Source organism: Saimiri boliviensis, chromosome 10 (genome assembly GCF_048565385.1).
Source record: "Saimiri boliviensis isolate mSaiBol1 chromosome 10, mSaiBol1.pri, whole genome shotgun sequence".
NCBI classification, from domain to species: Eukaryota; Metazoa; Chordata; class Mammalia; order Primates; family Cebidae; genus Saimiri; species Saimiri boliviensis.
In genome coordinates this window covers 23,520,695-23,543,921 of record NC_133458.1, presented here as the reverse complement: position 1 = coordinate 23,543,921, position 23,227 = coordinate 23,520,695, and the positions used below count along the sequence as shown (strand labels likewise).

The following is a 23,227-nucleotide window of genomic DNA, read 5'->3' as shown; positions in this document are numbered from 1 at the left end:
TTCCTTGGCCTCCCAATGTGCTAGGATTACAGATATGAGCCGCCATGCCCAGCCTCAACTTTCATTTTGTGTTAGTACCAATGGATAACCTTTATCTGAATCAGTTGTTTTATTAGGTGCCACAGTATGATTTTCTTTTAAGAAACAGGGTCTCACTGTTGCCCAGAATGGAGTAGTGGTACAGTCATAGTTACTGTAACCTCAAATGCCTGGACTCAAGCAATTCTCCCACATCAGCCTACAGGGTCGCTGGGATTACAGTTATACACCACCATACCCGGCTAAATTTTCCATTTTTTGTAGAGACAGGGTCTTGCTGTGTTGCCCAGGCTGGTCTCAAACTCCTGGGCTCAAACAATTCTTCTGTGTTGGCCTCCCTAAGTGCTGGGATTACAGGTATGAGCCATCACATCCTGCCTTATTTTTTAATTGTATTATTTTTCTATATTTATTAGCTGGTATTCTTCCTTAAAGTAGAACTTTTTGAATTTGATTGTGCCGAAATTTAGTTCCTACTATAAAGACAGCACAAATGCGTAATTTTTATTTACCAGATTTCAAAGGTGATTTTGATTTATTTAATAGCCACCTTAAATGGTGACAAATTAGTTTTTTCTGATTTTCTCTCTTCATTGATTTTTCATATTTTTCAGTACACATAATCACCTGTAATAATTTACTCTTTCTGATATACTAATCATCAGCTTTGGCCAGAGGGACTCACAGAGCTGGATTCTAGATTTTGAAGTCTCATAAACTATCTATGTATTTAATATCTTTGACAGGCCTTTTGATATTGGTTATGGTTCTTTTTAAAACTAGAAAATTAGACTAGATGACAAGGTTTGCTTTCAGCTCTAGAATTAGGATCCTGAGCTCTGTTACCAAATACACTGCCGTGCTTCTCTCCAGCTGCAGAAAACCCTCAGCCTGTTTGTCATTCAGGCCTTACACAAGCTGGTTCCGCACAGAAATTCCCTTCTCCCGCCACACTTGTCCCCTCACTGCTACACATGACCAGCTCATCCCTCATCCCTGGCCTTTACCTACACCTTTCCCAATGCCTGAAATTCCTTGCCTCTGCCTCTCTAAGTATCCAGACCTCCCCATCCTCCAGATCCCAGTTCAGGCTCCCCTACCTTTTTATTCCTGTCAACTTATCTTGTCTTTTATACTTATTTTCTTCTTCTCTTGGAATATCACTGTTTCCTGTTCTAACTGATGTTTTCCCAAGTAGATTACCATCACCCGTGGAAAGAAAAGCCCATGCTTTTTACCAAGAACATCGCCAGGCCCAATAGAAGGACAGTATCTGCTAATGTCATTGTTTTATTTCTGTGTCTTTCCTAACATGTAGCACCTTCTATTTCGCCGAATAACAAACTTAAGGTGCTTTCAAAGTGTGCATGGGGTGTGTGTGTTTGTGTGTGTTGGAGAAGGAGGGTGTTGGGATATTTCTTATAAATGCTGATACTTTACTATTCACTGATCTATTTCTACACATATGTAATGGGTTCCGTTAAAAATCAAGAGATATTGACAACTTAGCCACAGAGTTACATTGATTCAAAGTACATAAGTCAACAAATACTGCCGTATTATGTGATATTAGCTAGGGAAAGAAAGATGGCCCCTGGGATCATACAGTCTAATTAAGCACATCTGTTGTAGAATTTTTCTCCCTTTCCTGCTATTATGTTTTGTTTTGTTTTGAGTATGAAATCACAAACCCCCAAATAAACCTCATGAAGAGGCAGGTGTGCTTATAAGATTATGTTCAGCACAGATTTTATTCAACCATAAATGATTTCTTCCAAAATGGTAAAAAATATATAGATAATTTACATCATATACATTTTCCATGTTTTTATTGGCAAATTTAATAATAACATGTGAATTCTAAAGGTATATAGTTTTTTGACTGTCTGAAATTTTACCTCATATTTTTTGTTTAAGCCTATTTGTAAATTCTGCCTGACTCCTTAGCCTGACAAACAGAGCTTCAGAATTTGTTATATAAGTAAGTTCATCTTTTCTGAACAGTGAAACTTTTTGAAATTATCTTCTATACTTGAAGTGGATCATCTAGTGATTAGTGACATCAGATTGAATTATTTATATATTCTTGCTGGAAAAGAGTGACATTCCAAATGTTCAGGTACTCTGTGTGTGTGTCTGTGTTTATATATGTCATAAAAGGATATTCATGACTTGGCTTCTGACTGCCTCTCTGAGCCCTCCCACCTGATCACGCATACATGCCCCCTAGCCTCCACCCCCTACATACCCTTCACCCCAGCCATGAACAACCACCTGCAGTTCCCTGAATCCCATGCTGTTTCATGTTCAGACTGCTCCATCTACCTGAAGTGCTCTTTTTTCACCTTTGTTCATTCTGCAGATTACTATTAGTTATCTTGCAGGACTCAGTTCAGTTGTAAATTCTCCCTTCTCATCTCTCTCTCTCTCTCTCTCTCTCTCTCTCTCTCTCTACCTTTCACCCCAATCCAATTAACTCTTTCTTTCCCTGTGCCTCCACTGTACAATATGCAGATGCCCATCACAGCACCTAGGACACTTTATTGTCCTTATTTGTGAACTTATTTTCTCATCCTGCTAGTATCTAAGATTGTTGGAGGGCAAGAATCTTACTTCGCTTTATATCTCCTGAAGTTAGGCTAGTGTTTGGCATAAAGCACTTAACTTATTTATCTATTTAATCAATTATCTAAGTTCCCCGCTGTTTCCCCAAACAACGTCCCATCCTCTCCAGACAGTTTTCATCTGGTAGTTGGTAGTAGTTTTGCCAACAATACTGCTATATCTTCACATTTTAAAAATATAAGTAAAAGCCATTGTTTTAGATACAAATATACCTAAAGATTGTATTCTCAAAGGTTTTTGAAGAGGTTCCTGTTTTTAACAATGGTTAGAAATAAATTGTCTAAAATTGAGGTTTAACATGCATTCATGTAACCACCGACCAGATGCCTTTCCCAGTCAATATCCTCCCCACCCTGCTCTGGAGAAAAGTAACCACTATGCTGACTTGTATCACTGTATATTAGCTATGGCTGATCTTGAGCTTCACATAAATGAGATCAAACAGTGTATATCTTTTCGTGACTGGCTGCTTTCATTCGGCATTATGTCTGTGATATTTTCTATGTGAATTCTTATGCAAACTACTAGTTGGCTCTTTCTCATTGCTCTGTAGTATCTCATTGTATGAATATGTCACACTTTTATGTATCTAGTCTACTGTTGATGGACCTTTGGGTTATTTCCAGTCTTGGGCTTGAACGTAAAGTTTTGTTTGAGAACCAAAGTACAGAGCATGGTGTTAAAACCTGCTTTTTGTCTTTTCTCTGCCTTCTAATGGATGATGAATTGATTTTAATATAGGATGTACTAACTTTACTCATTCAGTTAATAAATATTTATTCAGTGCCTGTTATGTGCCAGGTCCTGAATAATTGTCTCTCCCTTCTGGAATCTCGTAGACCACTGAGGAAGGTAGACCCTAAACAAGCCACTACAAGTATGCTAAATGTTGTAACAAAGAAATAAAAGATGTTCTGGGTGTTTATAACAGGAAGACCTAATCTGGTATGAGGGTTAGGGAGGATCTTCCCACAGAAAGGAATATGCTAGCTGAAACCCAAAAGAGAAACTAAAGTACTGTCAGGAGGAAAGACAAGGAACAGCATTGCAGAAAGGTACAAGGTTCTGAAATGGTAATGAAGAATTGAAAGAAGCTACATGTAGCTAAATCATAGAGAGGGACGTGGAAAATGGTAGAAGATGAGACTAGAAGAAGATGAGACATAAGATGAGACAGAGCCATGTCATGAACATGGCTCTGTTATCTGAACAACGTGAGTCCTCATCCATTAAAGAGTTTTAATCTGGTGAGAGACATGAACAAATGTAACTTGAATTCTTTTTCTTTTGATGTTAACCTTACAAATTCTGAAGTGCACAAATCTTAAACACAAAGAATCGTCACATACATTTTTACTAATGCAGCAGCTACTCCGTCAGTATAATTCCAGCAACTAGCACATCCCCTCCTTCCCAGTCAGGATCCTCTCTAAGGGGAGCCACTATTCTGACTTCTATCACCAGAGGTTACTTTTCTCTGATTTTGAACTACAATAATAACAAAACTATACAGTTTGGTTCTGACTGCTTTGACTCAGCCTAAGATTTGCACAGTCTATCCATGTGTTGCACGTAGCAGTAGCTTGTCTTTTTCATTGCTCTGAGGTCTTCTGGTGTGTGAGTATACCACAATTTATTTGCCCACTTTATTGAGGGACATGAAAATTGCTTTTTTTTTGGGAGGTGGTGAGGGGGGTTGTAAATAAAATGATTAGGCCAGGCACAGTGGCTCATGCCTGTAATCCCAGCACTTTGGAAGGCTAGAGTGGGAGGATCACCTGAAGCCAGGAGTTTAAGAACAGCCTGGGCAACACAGCAAGACTCCATCTCTACCAAAAAAAGAAAAAAGAAATTAGCCTGGTATGGTAACCTCTGCCTGTAGTCCCAGCTACTGGAGAGGCTGAGGTAGGAGGATCACTTGAGCCCAGGAGTTTGAGACTGCAATGAGCTATGATCATACCACTGCACTCCAGTCTGACACCATCTCTGGGAAAAATTAAAAAAAAAATTAAGCTAGAGCTGCAGTAAATAAATTAAACTGTTGTGAAGATTTGCGTTCATGTCTTTTGATTGACATGAGCACTCATGTCTGTGGGAGGTGGAACTTTCAGAAAGATCCCTGTGTTCGGGGAGGAGGCTGCTTCTTGGGAGAGCAGAGGTGCTTCAGGCACCAGCTCGTGGATGCGTCGCCTTTTGCAAGTCATCTTAGTAAAGAGAAGAAGACACATTCAAACAGTTTAAACATCACACAAATCAAAGCATAGATTAAAAATGGAAAGCATATTTCCTTTTGGCTTCTATCATTACTGTCGTTTTCATAGTTATTATCATTGCTTACAGCCAGCTACGGCTTAGAACAGATACTAATGGGAAGGATATAACAAGTTTTACTAACTTGTCATTGAATATGCTTCAATAAACAGAACCGCTATTGTCATCAAACATTTGTGAAGGCCACTTTTCATTATTGAATCTTGTTAGGCCAAACCTTGGTTAACCTCAGTAGGAAGGGTACCAGGTTCAAGAGGTCAAAGAAGAAACCCAGCCGGGCACGGTGGCTCATGCCTGTAATCCCAGCACTTTGGGAGGCCGAGGCGGGTGGATCACGAGGTCAAGAGATCGAGACCATCCTGGTCAACATGGGGAAACCCCATCTCTACTAAAAATACAAAAAATTAGCTGGGCATGGTGGTGCGTGCATGTAATCCCAGCTACTCAGGAGGCTGAGGCAGGAGAATTGCCTGAACCCAGGAGGCGGAGGTTGTGGTGAGCCGAGATCGCGCCATTGCACTCCAGCCTGGGTAACAAGAGCAAAACTCTGTCTCCAAAAAAAAAAAAAAGAGGAAGAGACCCAGAGCCAGCAGAGGGTTTTATTAGGGGCTGATATACAGGGGAGAGAGTCCAGTGGGGGCAGGCTGGGCAGGAAAACCACAAAAACCTACAAACACCATGCAGCTAATAGAGCATTTCCACTTACCACCCCTACCACCAACGACCTCTACCTGGCAGCCTTAAGGTAACCCACAACACGGGACCTCAATCCCCCATGTGGCTGGTGTCCCACGAAATGGGCCAGGGGCCTCAGATGTTTACCATAGATAAGGAAGGAATCTCCAGGTTAGCCACTCCCAAATTACCTAGCTCAGAACATACATTCAGGTGCATCTGCCACACAGGATCATTCTAAGGGGATGCTTAAATTATTGATGTCAGGTGTGCTTTCCCTACCGTGTGTGTGTGTGTGTGTGTGTGTGTGTGTGTGTGTGTGTGTCTGTCTGTCTGTCTGTCTGTCTGTCTGTCATGGTGCTGGAGACATATTTGAAGTGATCGATGTATTTCTCTGACCATATAGAACCTTAGGTTCCTACCAGCATCTCTGAACCATCTTCTCAGAAGCTAAAACAGTACAAATACAGAGACTCCATTCTCCAAACTGAAGTTGTTTTGGTTTTGGCATTTTTTCTGAATTGTGACTTTATTTCTGTCTTTAAAATCAGCACATTTGTGAATTGGGAATTTATTTCTTAAAACTTTAAAATGAGCACATTCAGTTATATATACATATTTAATGGATTGCCATTATAGAAAATAATACAGTCAGGTGAAGTTAAGAGTACTGTTGTGGAAATACGCAAGACTTTCAGGCACAACAAATGTTCAGTCCTCAGAACCATGGGAATTAAGATACAGTGTAGTAATAAGAAGTGGTCTGATTTCACCTTACCAAATCAGGCTGTCAGCCGTTACTACAATCATACTCTAACTCTGTCTTTTGACCCTCCTCTGAATGTGCTGTGCATGTGCATTAAATTAATAAATATTTATTGAACACCTGCAGTATGCTAGATACCTTGCTAGGTGTTACAGATATGAAGGTACAGTCACTGACCAACAGGAGTTAGCAGCCTAGTGGAGGAGATAACCAGTTGAACCAGTGATTACCACACTCCATTTAGAGCATGAGCCAAAAAGCCAGAGTCCTCTGGTGGCACAGAAGGGGTATTTAAATTAGAGCAGGTCACCCTTGAGCTGATTCTTCAAGGTTGGGAGTCATGAGCTAGGAAGAGTATTCCAGACACTAAGATCAGTAGACACAAAGGCACAGAGGCAGGAATTAGCCTGGTGCAGGCAGGGAGTCACTAGTAATTTCGTGTGGTTGGAGCAAGATTTAGGCATGTTCAGAGGAACTGGAGAGAAGCATAGAGGGAAAAAAAGATTTAATTTTAAAAGAGAAAAAAACTTTTAAAAAGAGAGAAGCCTAGAGGTGTAGGCAGGCAGCAGAACTAAAGAGGCTTGGTGTGTATGGGAAAGGGCTGAGATGGAAGGATCGAGAAATAAGAGGCCTGATCAAGCTCACCCTGTTAACAGTGCTACTCCTCATGTGTCCTCAAGCATGTCCTTGGGCCTTAGGGTTCTTATCAGTATAACCAGAGAACTGAGGAGAATTGTTCCCAAACCATGAAACGTTGTTCCAGTAGATGTGGAAAGATGGGCTGTGAAAAATGGTTTCATTATTTTGATAGTTAGGGGAAGACTGAATATCACATTGGCCTCTTTAAGACTAATGATGACTCTAGCATAGTAAAGGTTTCTAAAGTCCTCCAGTAAAAACACTACTTCAGTTTTCTTTAACTCAGTATTTTCCAAATTATGTGGAGTGAGAGCTGATTTTCTGTAACAGAATTATTAATACCATGAGGCAGAGCCCATTCTGGCAAACAATAGACTAGTTCTCAGAGGTGCAATCATCTTTATTTATTCACTGATTAATTTTTTTAAGTACAGAACCAAACAACTGGTTCATATACACCCACTTTATACTTTAAATTACCGTGGTGTCCCTGTAAGAAACTTTAGGTGTTTATTTTCCACAGCAGTGTTTTTTTAAATTATTATTATAACATCAACTGTTCTGAGATTTTTTTCTTTTTTTCATTTTTCATGTCATGCACAGACTTTATTACCTGGTAATACATTGCAAGAAATGTGAATTGAGTTGTTTCTAAGCAAATATCAATCATTTATGATTTGTTTAATAGAAATTATAATGAAGAAAATCAGGGTTTTGCTTATTATGAAGTCATTATAGTCAACATTAGCAAATCCCAAAATGAATAATGTGTCAGTAAATCATTGGCATTGCTAAAGAGCTCAAATAAATAAAAACAGGGTTGACCTTGTTAAAATTTTGGTGTTTTCAGCATTTATCTGTCAGAGCCACTGATTTGGAAATTGTTATAAATTCTTGAAAAAATGGAAACTTTTTTCCCCTGTAAAAATACCCATCATTTGGCCAAAGACAGTGTCGTTTTTCTTGAAGAGAACGTAGTGATTGATTATCCAGAGTGCTACCATGACAAAGTAAACCAACCAAATAGCTGGAAAATTGTATGTAATCATATAGCATCACCGAGGCCCTGTGTTGAGCACAACCATTAGAATTAAACAATGGCATTCTAATCATTCCCTGTGGTACTTCCTGTTCATCCCCAAAACCTTGACCTCCAGTGGATATGCAGAGGTGTTTGCAGTCATCCCTTCCCCTCCAAATGCTACTGGCACAATTCTAGTCAGCTGAAAGCACTGCAATAAATACAAGCCAAACCCAAACCACCCAAGGAGATTTCAAAATGCAAAGGTGTCTGTGTCTCACATCCCTCACACCTAAGACTTTCAGAGATTTATTCTGTCTAGTATCATCACTAATATGGTTTCTTTTATTAGTAGTATTGTCTTGAAAATGCTGAGAGACTGTAAACAACTGGGGGAAGGGAAGGATGGAAGATGGACGAAAAGAGGAATGCTGATCCCTCTGGAGAGGCTGATAATCTATTCAGAAAGACGAAATACACCTGAGGTGACTTGAGAGCAGTTACACATATTCGCCCAGTGTGAGAGTACCAGTACACAAATTGAATACTTGAGTCACTGGGGCAACAAAGTAAAGGAGTTTTCCAATTATCCTTGGTTATTCGAGAACTAAACTGAGTCATAAGAAAGGAAGGGGCACCCAAACCTACCCTAGAGATGATTATCAACAGCATAATTGGGAATAGAACCAGGCCCCGTTCTCCCCATAATTAGAGGAATCTCCTCATGCTCGTCTTCCCTGCAATGTTTTAGATTTTGAACAGTCTTTGTTAGAATAACTGAACTCCACTCTCCTTTATTAATTGCTGCCCACATGTGGTAGAGTATCTTGCGTTCTGAATCAGGATGAGGATTTTAAATTCTTCTTAGCGAAGGGACGTGTAGCCAGGCAGAATCAATTCCTGTCACTCACACACAAATACAGAGGAATGGGATTATGGATCAGGGTGAAGCTGCAGCGCTTTAATCTTAAAATCAATACAGAAAAGGAAGTTGAACTTGTGGGGATTCTATAGAGACTGTAATTTGGCCCCCTATGAGGGTTGCCTTACAGAATAAAACTGCTCCTTCCTTTTCACCTTCTGATGATTGTATTGGGGGTGGGAAAAATAAAGGGAAGGCGAAAGATGACAAGAAACTTCTACCACCAAATCTTCTTGAATATGCATGCAAATGCAACTCATAATTCAAGCCAATCCCCCATTGTGTTGAGAAGAGCTATATACCTTTGTTTATTCTTTTGATTTCTAGAAAAATAATTAGCCCAAACCCTGTACCCCATAATCTGTATTTAAGCATAATAAAAATGCCTTTGATTCCTTCCTAGTTCACTGTCAGACTGGAAAAGTGTTTTTTTAAGCTTACTCTTATGGCTAAGCTTACCATCGCCTATGTAATTTTATATAACTACAAAATCAACAAACCAGTTATTGACCAAAGGATTCCAAGCTGCTAAGCATGTGATTAATATTTACCCCAGTGTAATTCTGCTTCTTTTGAAAGAGGCATGAACTAATGGTTTAAACAACTCAATCTTTTCTTAATCAAAGATTTAGAATTTGTTGAATATTCCTCTTTTCACATATAGCATTGATTTGCTGCATAGTGCTGTCAGCATCTAGCTTTCAGATGGGCTTATTTTCCCCTTTGGATAGTTTTTTAATTCAGTTTTAAAATATGTCTGAGTGTGTTTGGACCCTGCATCTATAGTGGTGACAGCAGTATGAAACACTGTAATCTCATGGGAAAATGCACTGCGGGCAGCAGAACTGGGGTCTGGCTCTGAGGCAGAATGGTAGAGTTAGAAAACCAAAGCCTATAGCTCCTTCTTTGTTTACTTCATCTATCTAAGCTTGTTTCCTCATCTTTAAACTGGAGATGATTATAGGAGCCACCTGATAGATAGGGGTGTTGAGAGGATTAAATGAAATAAAATATATAAGGTGCTTAGCATTGTACTTTGCACTTGTAAGAACCCTATAAATGTTCATGATTATCATGATTATTATGTGAGTCTTAGGTGAGATAACATATGCTGTGTATGTGAAAACATTCTACAAGCTGTAAAACACAATACAAATGTTAGTTGTTATTCTGAATAGATTGATGGTTTTGAAACTTTTAAAATAAATCATGAAAGGTTTTTTCTTTGTGCTGCCTGTCATAGGTCCCTAATCTCAAAAAGCCTTGGAGTGATGAACCAGGCTCCAACTGAATATGCATTTTCTGTCTTAAAAGCCACAACATTATCTTGTGAATGTTAAGAAATCCATGATATCAACTTGAAAATCCCTATTCTGTGTCCTTCCAGAGAAAACACTTGCTCAGGTCTTGGGAAGACCAGCGCTGTATAAGATACTTACTTGGTTGCTGTTTTGAGTTCATATTTCAAAATGTCACGTTCTTGCAGGAAAGCTCGGGTACCTTCAATTATGACATACTTGGAGTTGTCCTTCCTTGTCCTACACATTACTTAACTACAGAAATCTCATGAGTTTCTATGTCTTCTCTTTGTTGTTCATTTCCAGAGCACAATCATTGTGGAGAAGACAGTGCAAGACCTCATGAACCTGATGCATGATTTGAGTGCATATTCAGATCAATTCCTCAACATGGTGTGCGTGAAGCTCCAGGAGTACAAAGACACCTGCACTGCAGCTTACAGGTAGAGCTTCTGTTAGGAGCTAGGCAAAGTAATGTTTGAGCCTGATGGTGGTTCTGATTGGTGACATTGCCTCAATAGCCTAACTTCCAACATTATAGAAAAGGATCATCTCTGAGTTTGTCAAGAGACGAGAATGTGCATCGCAGAAATAGTCTCCGAGACCTTTGTGTAGTCAGACCAACAGAGCGAATGGAAGTGATGAAGGGACAGGGCCGCTAGGACTGCCGTTGACTGGCTCTGATTATTTGTCAGCCTTGATGTTCATGAAAACGTAGAATGACAAGATGATGTTCCTCAAGGAAATTGCAGATCTTGGTTATCCTATTTTATGATTAAAAAGATCCTTAAAGTAGAGCAATTTGAAACTCTTAATAGTCTTTAATAGTATTTCTTTTTAATTCCTAAAAATATATTCTTCCTGATGTTTGATCTTTAGCATTCCTATTGTCACAAAAGGACAGTTACCCCTGTTTTCAGCATCAGTAGCAATGAAAAACCATTCTTATGAACTTGAAAACCATTAGTTATCCCTCTGATTTCTTTCCCTAGATTCAAAAAAGTCTCTCTGGGCTTGTGGAAAAGATCATAGCACTTCTCTCAGAAAGCTAATAATAGGAACAAATTATGGTCTGGTTGACAAGACATGAAACAATTAGGGAAAGAAAGAATGTATAACAAAATACTAAATTATATGTGATATATAATTAAGAATAGATAGGTGAAGTGTGCTACTTAATCAGGTGCTACTTGTACAATATAGACTGTGAAGGCAGAAGGAACAAAACACAAGAAAGAGAAAAGGTTAAAGTCAGGAATGATTTTACAGGTGAGATGTGTGCTGGACTGATGAAATTTATGGAGGTGGAGAGATGGAGGGAGCAATAAGACAGTTGCCCACTATTTAAAGGGGAAAATTAGGAGGAAGTTCGACTGGAACAGAGTTCCTAGGAGAATATAGTAGGAGATAATGTTGAATAGGAAGATTAAGGCCAACTAACAAGGGGTCATAAAAAAAGAAGATCTGAAAATGTAGATGTTGGATAGCAGATAGGGAATCAGTATAAGAGAGCAAGGAAGCCGTGTTTAGGGTAGATTAATTTGGCAGAGGAATACAACCTAGGTGAAAGTTTAAACTTCCTCATTCCTGCAACAAGAATTGTCCACAGTTTCATGGACAAATTAACAACCATCTTATTGAGGTGCAGTCCCAATAACCTTTTGTGTTCAGTAATTATTTATCAAAAACTACATTTAGGTTAAAATCATATAAAATTACCAATTATGTTAATTGGTTGTGAACTACATAATAATTGTCATAGTAATTCAAACAAAAGAAAGTTAAAATTTATTGTTGTGGTAACAGAAAATTTAAAGTTTTGGATTTTAATTTATACCGATAGTCTTTTGTAAGAAGCTACTATGGAATAATAAAATAATTTTAAGCATAAAAATATATTTCATTAGGATAAATTTCAGTGAGGAAATGAAATGGAAATGATAATTCAAAGAGAAAAAGGAAAAATGAAAAATATCCAGCTATTAAAGAAAAACTCATTTATATGTATTTTAAATATATAATGGAGAGTATCAAATCCCTATGGCATCAGGATTCCATTGGATACCTTTTTAACATTTTTAACTGACAAATAATAATTATATGTATTATGAGCACAATGTAATGTTCTGATATATGAATACATTTATGAAATGATTACATCAATCTGATTCACATATCCATTACTTCTCATACCTGTCTTTGTGTGTGTGCTGCAAACATTTAAAATCTACTCTCAGCATTTTGAAATATATATTACATGATTATTGATTAGAGTCACCATGATGTTCATTCAATCTCAAAATGGCATTCCTCCTCACTGAAACTATGTGGCTTCAGCAACATCTCCCCACCTCACCCACCCCCAGCCTCTGGCAACCACTGTTCTATCCTCTACTTGTGAGTTCAACTTCTTTAGATTCCTTGTATAAGTGAAATCATGCAATATTTGTCTTTCTGTGCCTGGCCATTGGATACATTTAAAATGGTGATTTTTTTTAACAGCATCAATCTTTAGGATATACCAAAATTTATATTTTCTGCATCTATTTAAACACATGCTAAAAAAAAGTTAAATGTCAAACAGGGAAGGAGAATACAGCTTTTCACAATTATTTTAAGGGACACACCGATAACAGTTGTAAAAGCCACTGTTCTAGGTAAATTGCCTGAGCTTAGAATTTCTGGGCCATACAGTGTTGCATTTTCAGTTTTACAAAAGCAAACCCCAAAATGGTAGTACCAATGTCTCATCTACCAAAAGAGAATTGAATAAAATGTTTTAACTATTAAAACTTAAGCCAGGTACGGTGGCTCACACCTGTAATCCCAGCACTTTGGGAAGCCGAGGCGGGTGGATCACCTGAGGTCAGGAGTTCGAGACCAGCCTGACCAACATGTCTCTACCAAAAATTAGCTGGGTGTGGTGGTGCACACCTGTAATCCCAGCTATTCAGGAGGCTGAGGCAGGAGAATCACTTGAACCTGGAAGGCAGAGGTTGCAGTGAGCTGAGATCAAGCCATTGCGCTCCAGCCTGTGTGACAGAGTAAGACTCTGTCTCAAAAAATAAAAATAAAACTTAAATATTAAAATGTTTAAAAATTTTTAAATAATTTTATTTTAATAATATTACATTTTAAATTTATGCTTAACCTCCATTCAATGTAAAGCTTTTTTTTTTAAGTAGAGCATGCCCTCTTTTTCTAATAAATTATCTAATTATGGACACCCAATAAATTCTCACAAATAGTAATGTTGATAAATAGTAATTATAGTGGAGATGTTGCATAATCTGACCACGATAAGGTCAAGTTGTCTCTGGAATGTAAATCCCACTGATGGCCATTTATATAGTAAAAAATATGAAATATATGAAAGTCGTGTTTTAAGTTCTTGTAGCTCAGCACCATCTTCATCATGGGTGATCTTTTGTCCAACCATTTATGTTCCTGCCTCTCAAGATGTCAAGTGGCTGGAGGCCACCGCATCTACCTAGCAGACTGGTCATTGCTGAATAGTTTTCATCTGGAAGTTTTCTCTTAGTTTGAAGTGATACTCTCCTGTCTGCTGGACGTAGTTCTTTTTTCTTAGTGATAACAAATCAGTTTAATCCTTTTATGAAAACCCTTCCAATATATGAAGATAGCTATCGTGGTCAATTTAGTCTTGTTTCTCCTCCTTAAACTGAAGATTCCCAGTTTCTGGGATGCCCTGGTCTACGAACCATCCCAGGCATCTTTCTCCATTACCCATTAGCTTGGCAGTGTCCACCTTAAAAAGAAGCGCTACAGCCTATGCCCAGTGTTCCAGATTCACTCTTTTTTTATTTTTTTATTTTTTTGGAGACAGTCTGTTGCCACAGCTGGAGTACAGTGGTGCAATCTTGACTCACTGCAGCCTTTACCTCCAGGTTCAAGCACTTCTTCTGCCTTGGCCTCCTGAGTAGCTGGGACTACAAGTACGAGCCACCATGCCCAACTATTATTCTTTTTTTTTTTTTTTTTTTTTTCAGTAGAGACCGAGTTTCACCATGTTGGCTAAGCTGGTCTCAAATTCGAATTCCTGGCCTCAAGTGATCCTCCCACCTTGGCATCCCCAAGTGCCCAGATGCACTCTGGGTGTTGAGCAGCACCGTCACTTTCCTTGTTTAGGACCCAGTGCTTCTTAGTGTGTCCTGTCATTGTGTTTGTCAGATATTTACTGAGCATTTACCAAGATGCTGTGTGGGTGTGTGGGGATAAAGAAATTAATCAGTCAAAATTCTACCTTTCATGTGCTCATATTCTTGGTGAAGGATACAAAGGGAAATATGGGACAAAGAAATAGAAAGTGTATATCCTCAGCATTAACTCATGACAGAAAATATGGCAAGATAGGTAAAAATGCCTTGCTGCAGGAGGAAGAAATTACAAAGGAGGACAGGGAAGGCTTGGTGAAGGATATGAACTAGGCTTGGTGAAGAATAAGGAGGATTTAGACAGAGGCTTATGGGAGGGAAGGAGGGAGCCAGAGCAAGAACAAGTGATAAATGTCTGGGAAGTGGAAAGGAAGGCCTGGGTCAGACTAGAGGATCACGACTGTCAGACTCGAGGAACTTCCCCTTTTTCAATTAGGTAGCGAGGAACCACTGAGGGTGTGTAAGCATGGAGTGCCACGTGGAGACCTGTGCTGTAGGGAAGGTTTTCCGAGTTTTGCATAAGTTGGATTTGAAAAGCAGGAGTATAGAGATAGAAGGGAGAGAGACATTAAGTGCTTGAATTAGAGGACAGGCAAGGAAAATGGAGAGGACAGATTAAGAGATACTAAAGAGGCAAACTTGGTAAGACTTGGCCACTGATTGGCTATAGAAGAAGAAATACTGATTGAAATTAGTATTATCTTTTCTATGCTGTATTTATGATGATTTTTGTAAAACATAAATTCAGGCTCCCACATTTACCCATTAAATTTAATGATTGTATGTTTATTTGTTTCTGGGACAGCCTTGCTCTGTCACCCAGGCTGAAGTGCAGTAGCACGATCACAGCACACTACAGCCTCTGCCTCCCAGGTTCACGCAGTTCTCCTGCCTCAGCCTCCCGAGTAGCTGGGATTACAGGTGCCCGCCACCACGTCCAGCTAATTTTTGTAGTTTTAGTAGAGATGGGACTTCACCATATTGGCCAGGCTGGTCTTAAACTCCTGATCTCAGGTGATCCCCCTGCCTCGGCCTCCCGAAGTGGTGGTATTACAGGCGTGAGCCACCATGCCTGGGCAAATTTAATGTTATTTTCAACTCACCATTTCAACCTATTGAGATATTTTTGAATCCTCACTCCATCATCAAAAAATCTTAGCTATTTCTGTAAGTTTCATGTCTTCCTTGATTACATAAGCAATCTTTTTTTTTGTAATGCATGTCATTGAAAAAAATGTCCAACAGCATAGGACTAAGTTGAGAATTTTGGAGCTATACCTCCTGACACTTTTTTTTAGGTGGACATCTGTTTATTACTTCTTGCTTCAGGAGTTTATATGTTTTTCTAACTAGGAACCTGGGCTTTAGCTCAATAACAGGCCCTAAAGCTAAAGTTTAAATGCCAGCTTTTCTGTCTACTATTTATATGACCCTGAAAAGCTACTCGGCCTCTCTGCCTTGATTTCCTCATTGCAAAAGGGTAGTAGTAGTCCTTTTCTCAAAGGATTGGCTCAAAAAATGTCAATCTTTTATAACTGCTTTTAGCAAAATAATATGCTCCCCCCAAAATGATTTGCTGCTATTTTGACAGTGATAATAATGGTAACGACAATAATTGCCTTCACCAGTTCCCATAGCAGTATTCCACATATTTTATTATCTGTCCTATTAAAGACTTCATCAGATTTCTTGCTGGTGTCTTCCCAGCCTTATTCTTTTAATGCAGCCAACCCTTCCTTATGTCTACCCAAGATGGGCATGGACAAGCCTATTATGGGCAATACTAGATATTTTGTTCAGGAATCCTCCCTTCCCTTTACTCTTAGAATCCACTTCTCCTAACTGAACCGTTCCTTAAGAACTCTCTTTTTGGGCAGCTTTCAAATGACCTTTGGAAACAAAGTCAAGACAACCAAGAGCCAAATTTCCCACTGCCCCAAGTCAGGAAAGGAAAGTCACATGACCTATTCTTTGTGAGATCCTCCTAGCTTCTAGTGAGGACTACTTTCTAATTATTCATGAACTACTTTTTAATTACCTGTTCAGAATTTTGCCTTTAATTCCAAATTCACCCCATTTCTGTAACTTGTGTTCCTTTTCTTTTATGAACAGTTGGGATTTGCTCCCAGGCATTTTTTCCTGTCTGTCAGGATACCTTCAAAATGATCAGCAGTGGTTCTGTGATTCCATGCTTTGAATTATTTCGGTACTACAGGATCCTTACCTAAACTGATTAAACCTTTCAGGAATTTCTTTGATCTTAATAACCATTAACAAACACAGGAGATCACTGCATCCTTCAAACAGTTCATTCACTTGGTTTCTAGAATTCCATGTATTCAACAAATGTTCATTGAGTGCTTGTACATGAGTTTGTAGATGTAATAGTGAACTAAACAGATTAAATATCTGCTTTCGTGAGGTTTATGTTCTGTTGTGGACGGGAGAGGAGAGATGGACAATAAATGAATGTAATACATAAACATAAAGAATTTTAGAAGATAATAGGTACTGTGGAGGAAATAAATGGAGAAAGATGGATAGACTCAGAGTGTCGGGGGAGGAGTTCGCAGTTTTAAATAGGGTGCCCAGGGAGGCTCTGTTGAGTTGAGCTTAGAGGAAAGGCTCCAACGAGTTGAAAGAGTTGACAAGCCATCTGGGAAGAGTGCGCTGGCATAGGGCAAAGGCCAGGAGGTGGGACTTTCCAGGACACTTTTAAGGAACAGAAGGGAGACCAGCATGGGTGGAGTAAAGAGAGCCGGAGGAGGAAGGGTATTAGAGGATGGCCGAGAGGGAAGAGAGGGCAGACCATAGAGGGCCTGGTAAGCCACTCTAGGGATGCTGAGTTCTACTCCAAGTAAAATGGGGAGCTGTTGCAAGGATTGTGCCTAGGAGCAGCATGATCTTACATGTATTTTAAATTTTAAGTATTGAAAATAGGCTTTAGGGAGACAAGGATGGAAGCAGTAAGTCCAACTAAAGGCTAGAGTGGTAATCCAGGTGAGAAATGGAGACTGCACTGTTGGTAGCAGCAGAGATGAAGGGAACTGGGTGAACTCTGAATGCATTTGAAGGAGCAGCCAGCTGAATTTCCTGCCAGATTGAAGATAGGGTGGGAGAGAAAGAAAGGTGTCAGAATTAACTCAGGATTTTTTTTATTTGAGCAGTGAAAAAATAAGAGTTGCCAGCTATTGTGACGGAGGATGCTGCAGGTCTGGGCAAGCAGATCAGGGCTTAAATTTGGAGTGTCTATTAGCCACGTGGAGGAGGGAGTTGGACATATGCGTGAAAACGAGAGGTCTGGCCTGGAGATAGGTATTTGCCAGCTATTGTCACATAAATAGTATAGCTAAATGGGATTTAAAACTATAGGACTAGATGAAATCTTCACAGGAGGGAGTATAGTCATGGCAGAGAAGAGGACCATGGACGTTAAGAAGTTTGCAAGATGAGTTGAAACCAGCAAAGGACATAGACAAGCAGCAGCCAGTGAAGTAGGAAGAAAATCTAGAAAATGTAGTGTAGTGTTGCCGGCATTAGAACTCACCATGGATTGAGTGATAAATGTAGCAATGTGGAGGTCGTTGGTGACCATCACAAGAACTGTTTCTGTGGAGTAGTAGGGATGAAAATTGGACTGGAGTGGCCTTAAAAAAGAAACTGGGAGTAGAGGAATTATAAAGATAGGCAAAACCTTTACACTGAGTTTTGCGGCAAAGGGGAATAGAGAAATGGCATAGCGGCTGGAGAAGTGAGGTCACAGGAAGGTTTTTTTTGTTGTATGTGTTTTTTTAAAAAAATAGAAGAAATAAGCACATAATTGTATTTGAAGAAAAGGTTTGGGAAGAAGGGAGATTCGGTGATGTAGAAAGGGGAAAATCCCTGAAGTGATGTTTTTGGCCAGAGAGGTAGTGGGGGAGCAGGGGTACGCAAATGGGTGATTGGTTTTAGGCAGGAGCATGGATAGTTTTGCTCACACTGTCTGTCCGTCCTATAGGAATTGAGTTATTTCTCTGTCATTTATATTTTACCATTTTGTCCAAACAGCAAAATTCTATCTCCCTTGGACTACTACTTCTGGAACATGGCCATTGCTTTTGGGTTTTGTCATGTTGTGGTGGTCAAGAGCATTTTAATTCCTTCTCCTAAGAAACTCCACTGCTTTGGCGTCTCTCTGAGCCAGTCTCTGAAATGATGTCCACCTGTTGGTGCCCACTGTCGGATCACAGGGGATTATCGGGGAGGCATCCACCATGGTTGCTGAATGACAGACCTAGGTGAAATTTTTCTCAGGATCGGGAAAAGCATTCTGTGAGGCTTTGCAAGGGAGTACGTAGAAAATCGTCTTTATGGTTGTTAAACAACAGTGCACACTCAGGCACAACACATGCCACCACGGTGCTGTTGCCTGCCGGTTAATCAGCGTCTTCAGGTTTCTGGAGAAAGTGTTTTCTTAGTGTATGACTCTGAAGATGCAAAGTGTCCTTACTTCCTCTCTTCCCGTTTATTGCCCTCCCCCAGATTGGCACCTGCTGAGGAGTAATTAGGGCAGTCCTAATTTGGACGGCCAAATCCTGATTACAGTGAGGGGAAAAACAGGAAATGTTCTACTTTTGCTGCCAGCAAATGACTGACTTAAATAGAAAGCCATATACAATTCAAATGATCCAAAATGGTATAACACTGGGGAAGGAGGAAGGGAGCAGGAAAACATTGCAATCTGATTTTCTCCCATGTGATCCTCAGCAGATATTCTTCAGAGAAATCATCAAATCTAGAAGCTCACAATGCCCTCTGCTGAGGGTTGGCTTGTTTTCCAAGCCTCCCATGACAACCTGAGAAACTCCTGGGAGCTTAGAGATCTGAGGAAAAGTCAAAAACATATCACCTTGGTAGGAGTACCTCACTCTGGAGAGAAAGGCTGCGTATCAGGCAATGATTTCAGGTTACATGCCTTGGATAGAGGGGTTTCCTGAAAAGGGAAATGAGGGCTGGAAGTCTTTTCCCTAATTATCCACACCCCTCAGGGCTTAAAGGGAAACTCAGCTGTGAATTCTGTACTGTGCCACCTTAGCAATCAGCCACTTGGCCCATGAGTCGCCTCCTTCCAACTGAGTGCTTCCATCCCCCTGACTGTCCTCTGTCCAGTTGCTCGTGTGTCCGAAAATAACAATGTAAAGATTGGAAATCACAGTTTTCAGAAGTTTCTCTCTGTTCCAATTTAGCACCAGTTCATTAATCAATGTTTTTCCTCAGACGTGGGGGATAAGGGGGCTCCCTCCCTGCCTTGTGTTGGGCCTGGCAGAGAATACAAATAAAACCTCTTCTCTAGTGTTAGAGACTCAGTTGATTGAAGACATAAGCATGTTACTTTCTAGGAGAGGTGGAAGCATCCTCAGGGAACCCCTTTCACCACATCGTAGAGGAACTAGAACTCACGCTAGGACCTGATGAACAAGTGAGAGGAGGATAAACTTTCAATCACTGGTGGCAGATATCAGAGCTGGCACTGGGCTAGGTACCTTGCTGACCCTTGGTGTACTTGTTGAATGAGGAAATTTCTACCAGACTGATGATCAGGACAAGCAAGCAGTAGGACAGCATGGATGACCATGGTGCATGGGAGAAAGGTTGAGAAATCACAGCAGCTAGAGTGGACAGCGTGGTTGGGTAGAAATGGGCAGAAAAGGGGATTTTTGAAAATTTCCTATATTAGGTAAAAGTGTGCTGTCATGGGTTTTGATAAGGAGGATGACATATCAAAGTGGTGTTTTACCATCTCACTGGCCCCACTGTGCTAAATACAAAGACTAGACCAGGCATTCTGAAACTATGGCCCGCGGGCCGCATGCGGCCCCCTGAGGCCATTTATCCGGCCCCCCGCCACACTTCATGAAGGGGCACCTCTTTCATTGGTGGTCAGCGAGAGGAGCACAGTATGTGGCAGCCCTCCAGCAGTCTGAGGGACAGTGAACTGGCCCCCTGTGTAAAAAGTTTGGGGACGCCTGGACTAGACACTAGGGGCTCTGGTGGCTTCTGAAGCTCTTCCAAGTTTCCTGTGTAGCCAGAGGCCAGGGTCCTATAGGAATGAGACTCTCCTTGAGTGGGCCTTGGAGCTTTTGCCAACCTAACTTAACTTTGAACCTCAGAACAGCCAAGGGCATACACCCAGGAGGGACAGTGAACTGGCCCCCTGTGTAAAAAGTTTGGGGACACCTGGACTAGACACTAGGGGCTCTGGTGGCTTCTGAAGCTCTTCCAAGTTTCCTGTGTAGCCAGAGGCCAGGGTCCTATAGGAATGAGACTCTCCTTGAGTGGGCCTTGGAGCTTTTGCCAACCTAACTTAACTTTGAACCTCAGAACAGCCAAGGGCATACACCCAGGAAACCCTCTGCAGGCTCTGCTTATGATCTGTCTTTTGAAGCTATGTTGTCTCCTAACTCTAATATATATTCATTTCTACTAAACATTAAATAAGTATCATCCTGATACCAAAACCCGGCAGAGACTCAACAACAAAAAAAGAAAACTTTAGGCCAATATCCGTGATGAACATAGTTGCAAAAATCTTCAGTAAAATACTGGCAAACCGATTTCAAGAGCACGTGAAAAAGCTTATCCATCCCCATCAAGTAAGCTTCATCCCGAGGATGCAAGGCTAGTTCAACATACGCAAGTCTATAAACGTAATTCACCACATAAGCAGAACCAAAGACAAAAACCACATGATTATCTCAATTGTTGCAGAGAAGGCCTTTGACAAAATTCAGCAGCCCTTTATACTAAAAACCCTCAATAAACTAGGTATTGGCAGAATGTATCTCAAAATAATAAAAGCTGTTTATGACAGACCAACAGCCAATATCATACTGAATGGGCAAAAACTGGAAGCATTCCCTTTGAAATCTGGCACTAGACAAGGATGCCCTCTCTCACCACTCCTATTCAATATAGTATTGGAAGTTCTAGCCAGAGCAATCAGGCAAGAAAAAGAAATAAAGGATATTCAAATAGGAAAGGAGGAAATCAAATTGTCTCTATTTGCAGCCATCAAAAACGATGAGTTCGTGTCCTTTGTAGGGACATGGATGAACCTGGAAACCATCATTCTCAGCAAACTGACACAAGAACAGAAAATCAAACACCGCATGTTCTCACTCATAGGTGGGTGTTGAACAATGAGAACACATGGACACAGGGAGGGGAGCACTACACACTGGGGTCTGTTGGGGGGAAATAGGGGAGGGACAGCGGTGGGTGGGGAGTTGGGGAGAGTTAGCATGGGGAGAAATGCCAGATAGAGGTGATGGGGAGGAAGGCAGCAAATCACACTGCCATGTGTGTACCTATGCAACAATCTTGCATGTTCATCACATGTACCCCAAAACCTAAAATGCAATTTTAAAAAGTACAAAAAACATTATAAAATATATATAGTATCCATTTCATAGAGGCCATTCAGCAAGTGAGCTTTTATTATATGCTCCTGTAATTTATTATGTATAACTTTATGCTGGTATTTATTCCATCGTATTGTAATTTAGACTTTTAAAATACATCATTTCATTAGTTATTGGTTTAACTTTAAAAAAAAATACAAAAACCAAAACCAAAAAACTGTTTTTCAATTGTAGCTACACATCAGAGTTATTTGGTGAAATTTCAAAACACAAATCCTGTGTTTTCCATACTAGGCCCCCTGAGAGTTGGACATAGGCAAGTATAGTTTAAAAATATCCTCAAAGTGATTCTCATGTGTTACTGGTTAGAAATCACTGGTCTGGACCGAGCACAGTGGCTTATGCCTGCAGTCCCAGTGCTTTGGGAGGCTGAGGTGGGTAGATCACCTGAGGTCAAGAGTTCGAGACCAGCCTGGCCAACATAGTAAAACCCTGTCTCTACTAAAAATACAAAAATTAGCTGGGCATGGTGGCAGGTGCCTGTAATCTCAGCAACTCGGGAGACTGAGGCAGGAGGCTGTGGTGTTTGAGCTCAGTTCTGAACTGAGATCATGCCACTGAGGCAGGAGAATCACTTGAACCTGGGAGGCAGAGGTTGCAGGGAGGCAGAGGTTGCACTGAGCCAAGATCATGCCACTGCACGCCAGCCTGAGTGACAGTGAGACTGGGGTAAGGGGAAGGAAGGAAAGAAAAGTAGAGGAGAGCGTGGAGGGGAGGATAAGGTAGGAAGGGAAGGAGGGAGGGAAGGGAAATCACTGGTCTGAACTTCTAAGAAAGCTTAGCTTCCAAATGTAAGTTATTATGTCATTTTCTACACACCTGTCTCCAATATCTTGCATGGAGTCTCTATAGAGGTCTTTCTTGTTTTTGATCAAGTGACTCCCTTCACTCATCCTTCTGGCCAAATACAGATGCTGCCCACTTAACCAGGTGCCCTACAAATTCTTTAGCAAGCAGCCAGTCCTCATTTCTCCTACCCAACTCGCTCTACCATAATCAGATAGGAGTCTGTTGCAGTAAACTTGACACAAAGTAATCAGGACTTAGACGAAAATGAAAATAAATACTCAGTAAAGTATTAATACATAGTCTCTGTGCAAGGGGCTTTATAGTCATACCTCATCTAGTCAGTTGCAACAATTCTGTTGAATTAGATTCTCCCTGCCTTTCAGATGAGGAAACAGAAGTTCAGAAAGTTAATAAAGTGGCAAACGCCACAGAGCGTGAAATGGTAGTGCAAGTGTGAAAAGCACTAACTCCATCTCACTCTATTGCTCTAAGGAAAGGCAATGGAATTAAAGGGGAAATAGGAAACCTGAAAAATATTTCAAATGGT

General features: G+C 40.3%; 1 protein-coding gene across 1 annotated transcript in view; it reads left to right on the top strand.

Annotated features, from left to right (window-relative positions):
• The window catches only part of EXOC4 (exocyst complex component 4), a 797,583-nt gene that overhangs the window by 622,959 nt on the left and 151,397 nt on the right, over positions 1-23,227 (top strand). Inside the window, exon 12 of the mRNA XM_003920983.4 lies at positions 10,563-10,699. Coding sequence (XP_003921032.1) covers positions 10,563-10,699 — 137 coding nt within the window. The remainder of the gene's footprint in view (positions 1-10,562; positions 10,700-23,227) is intronic.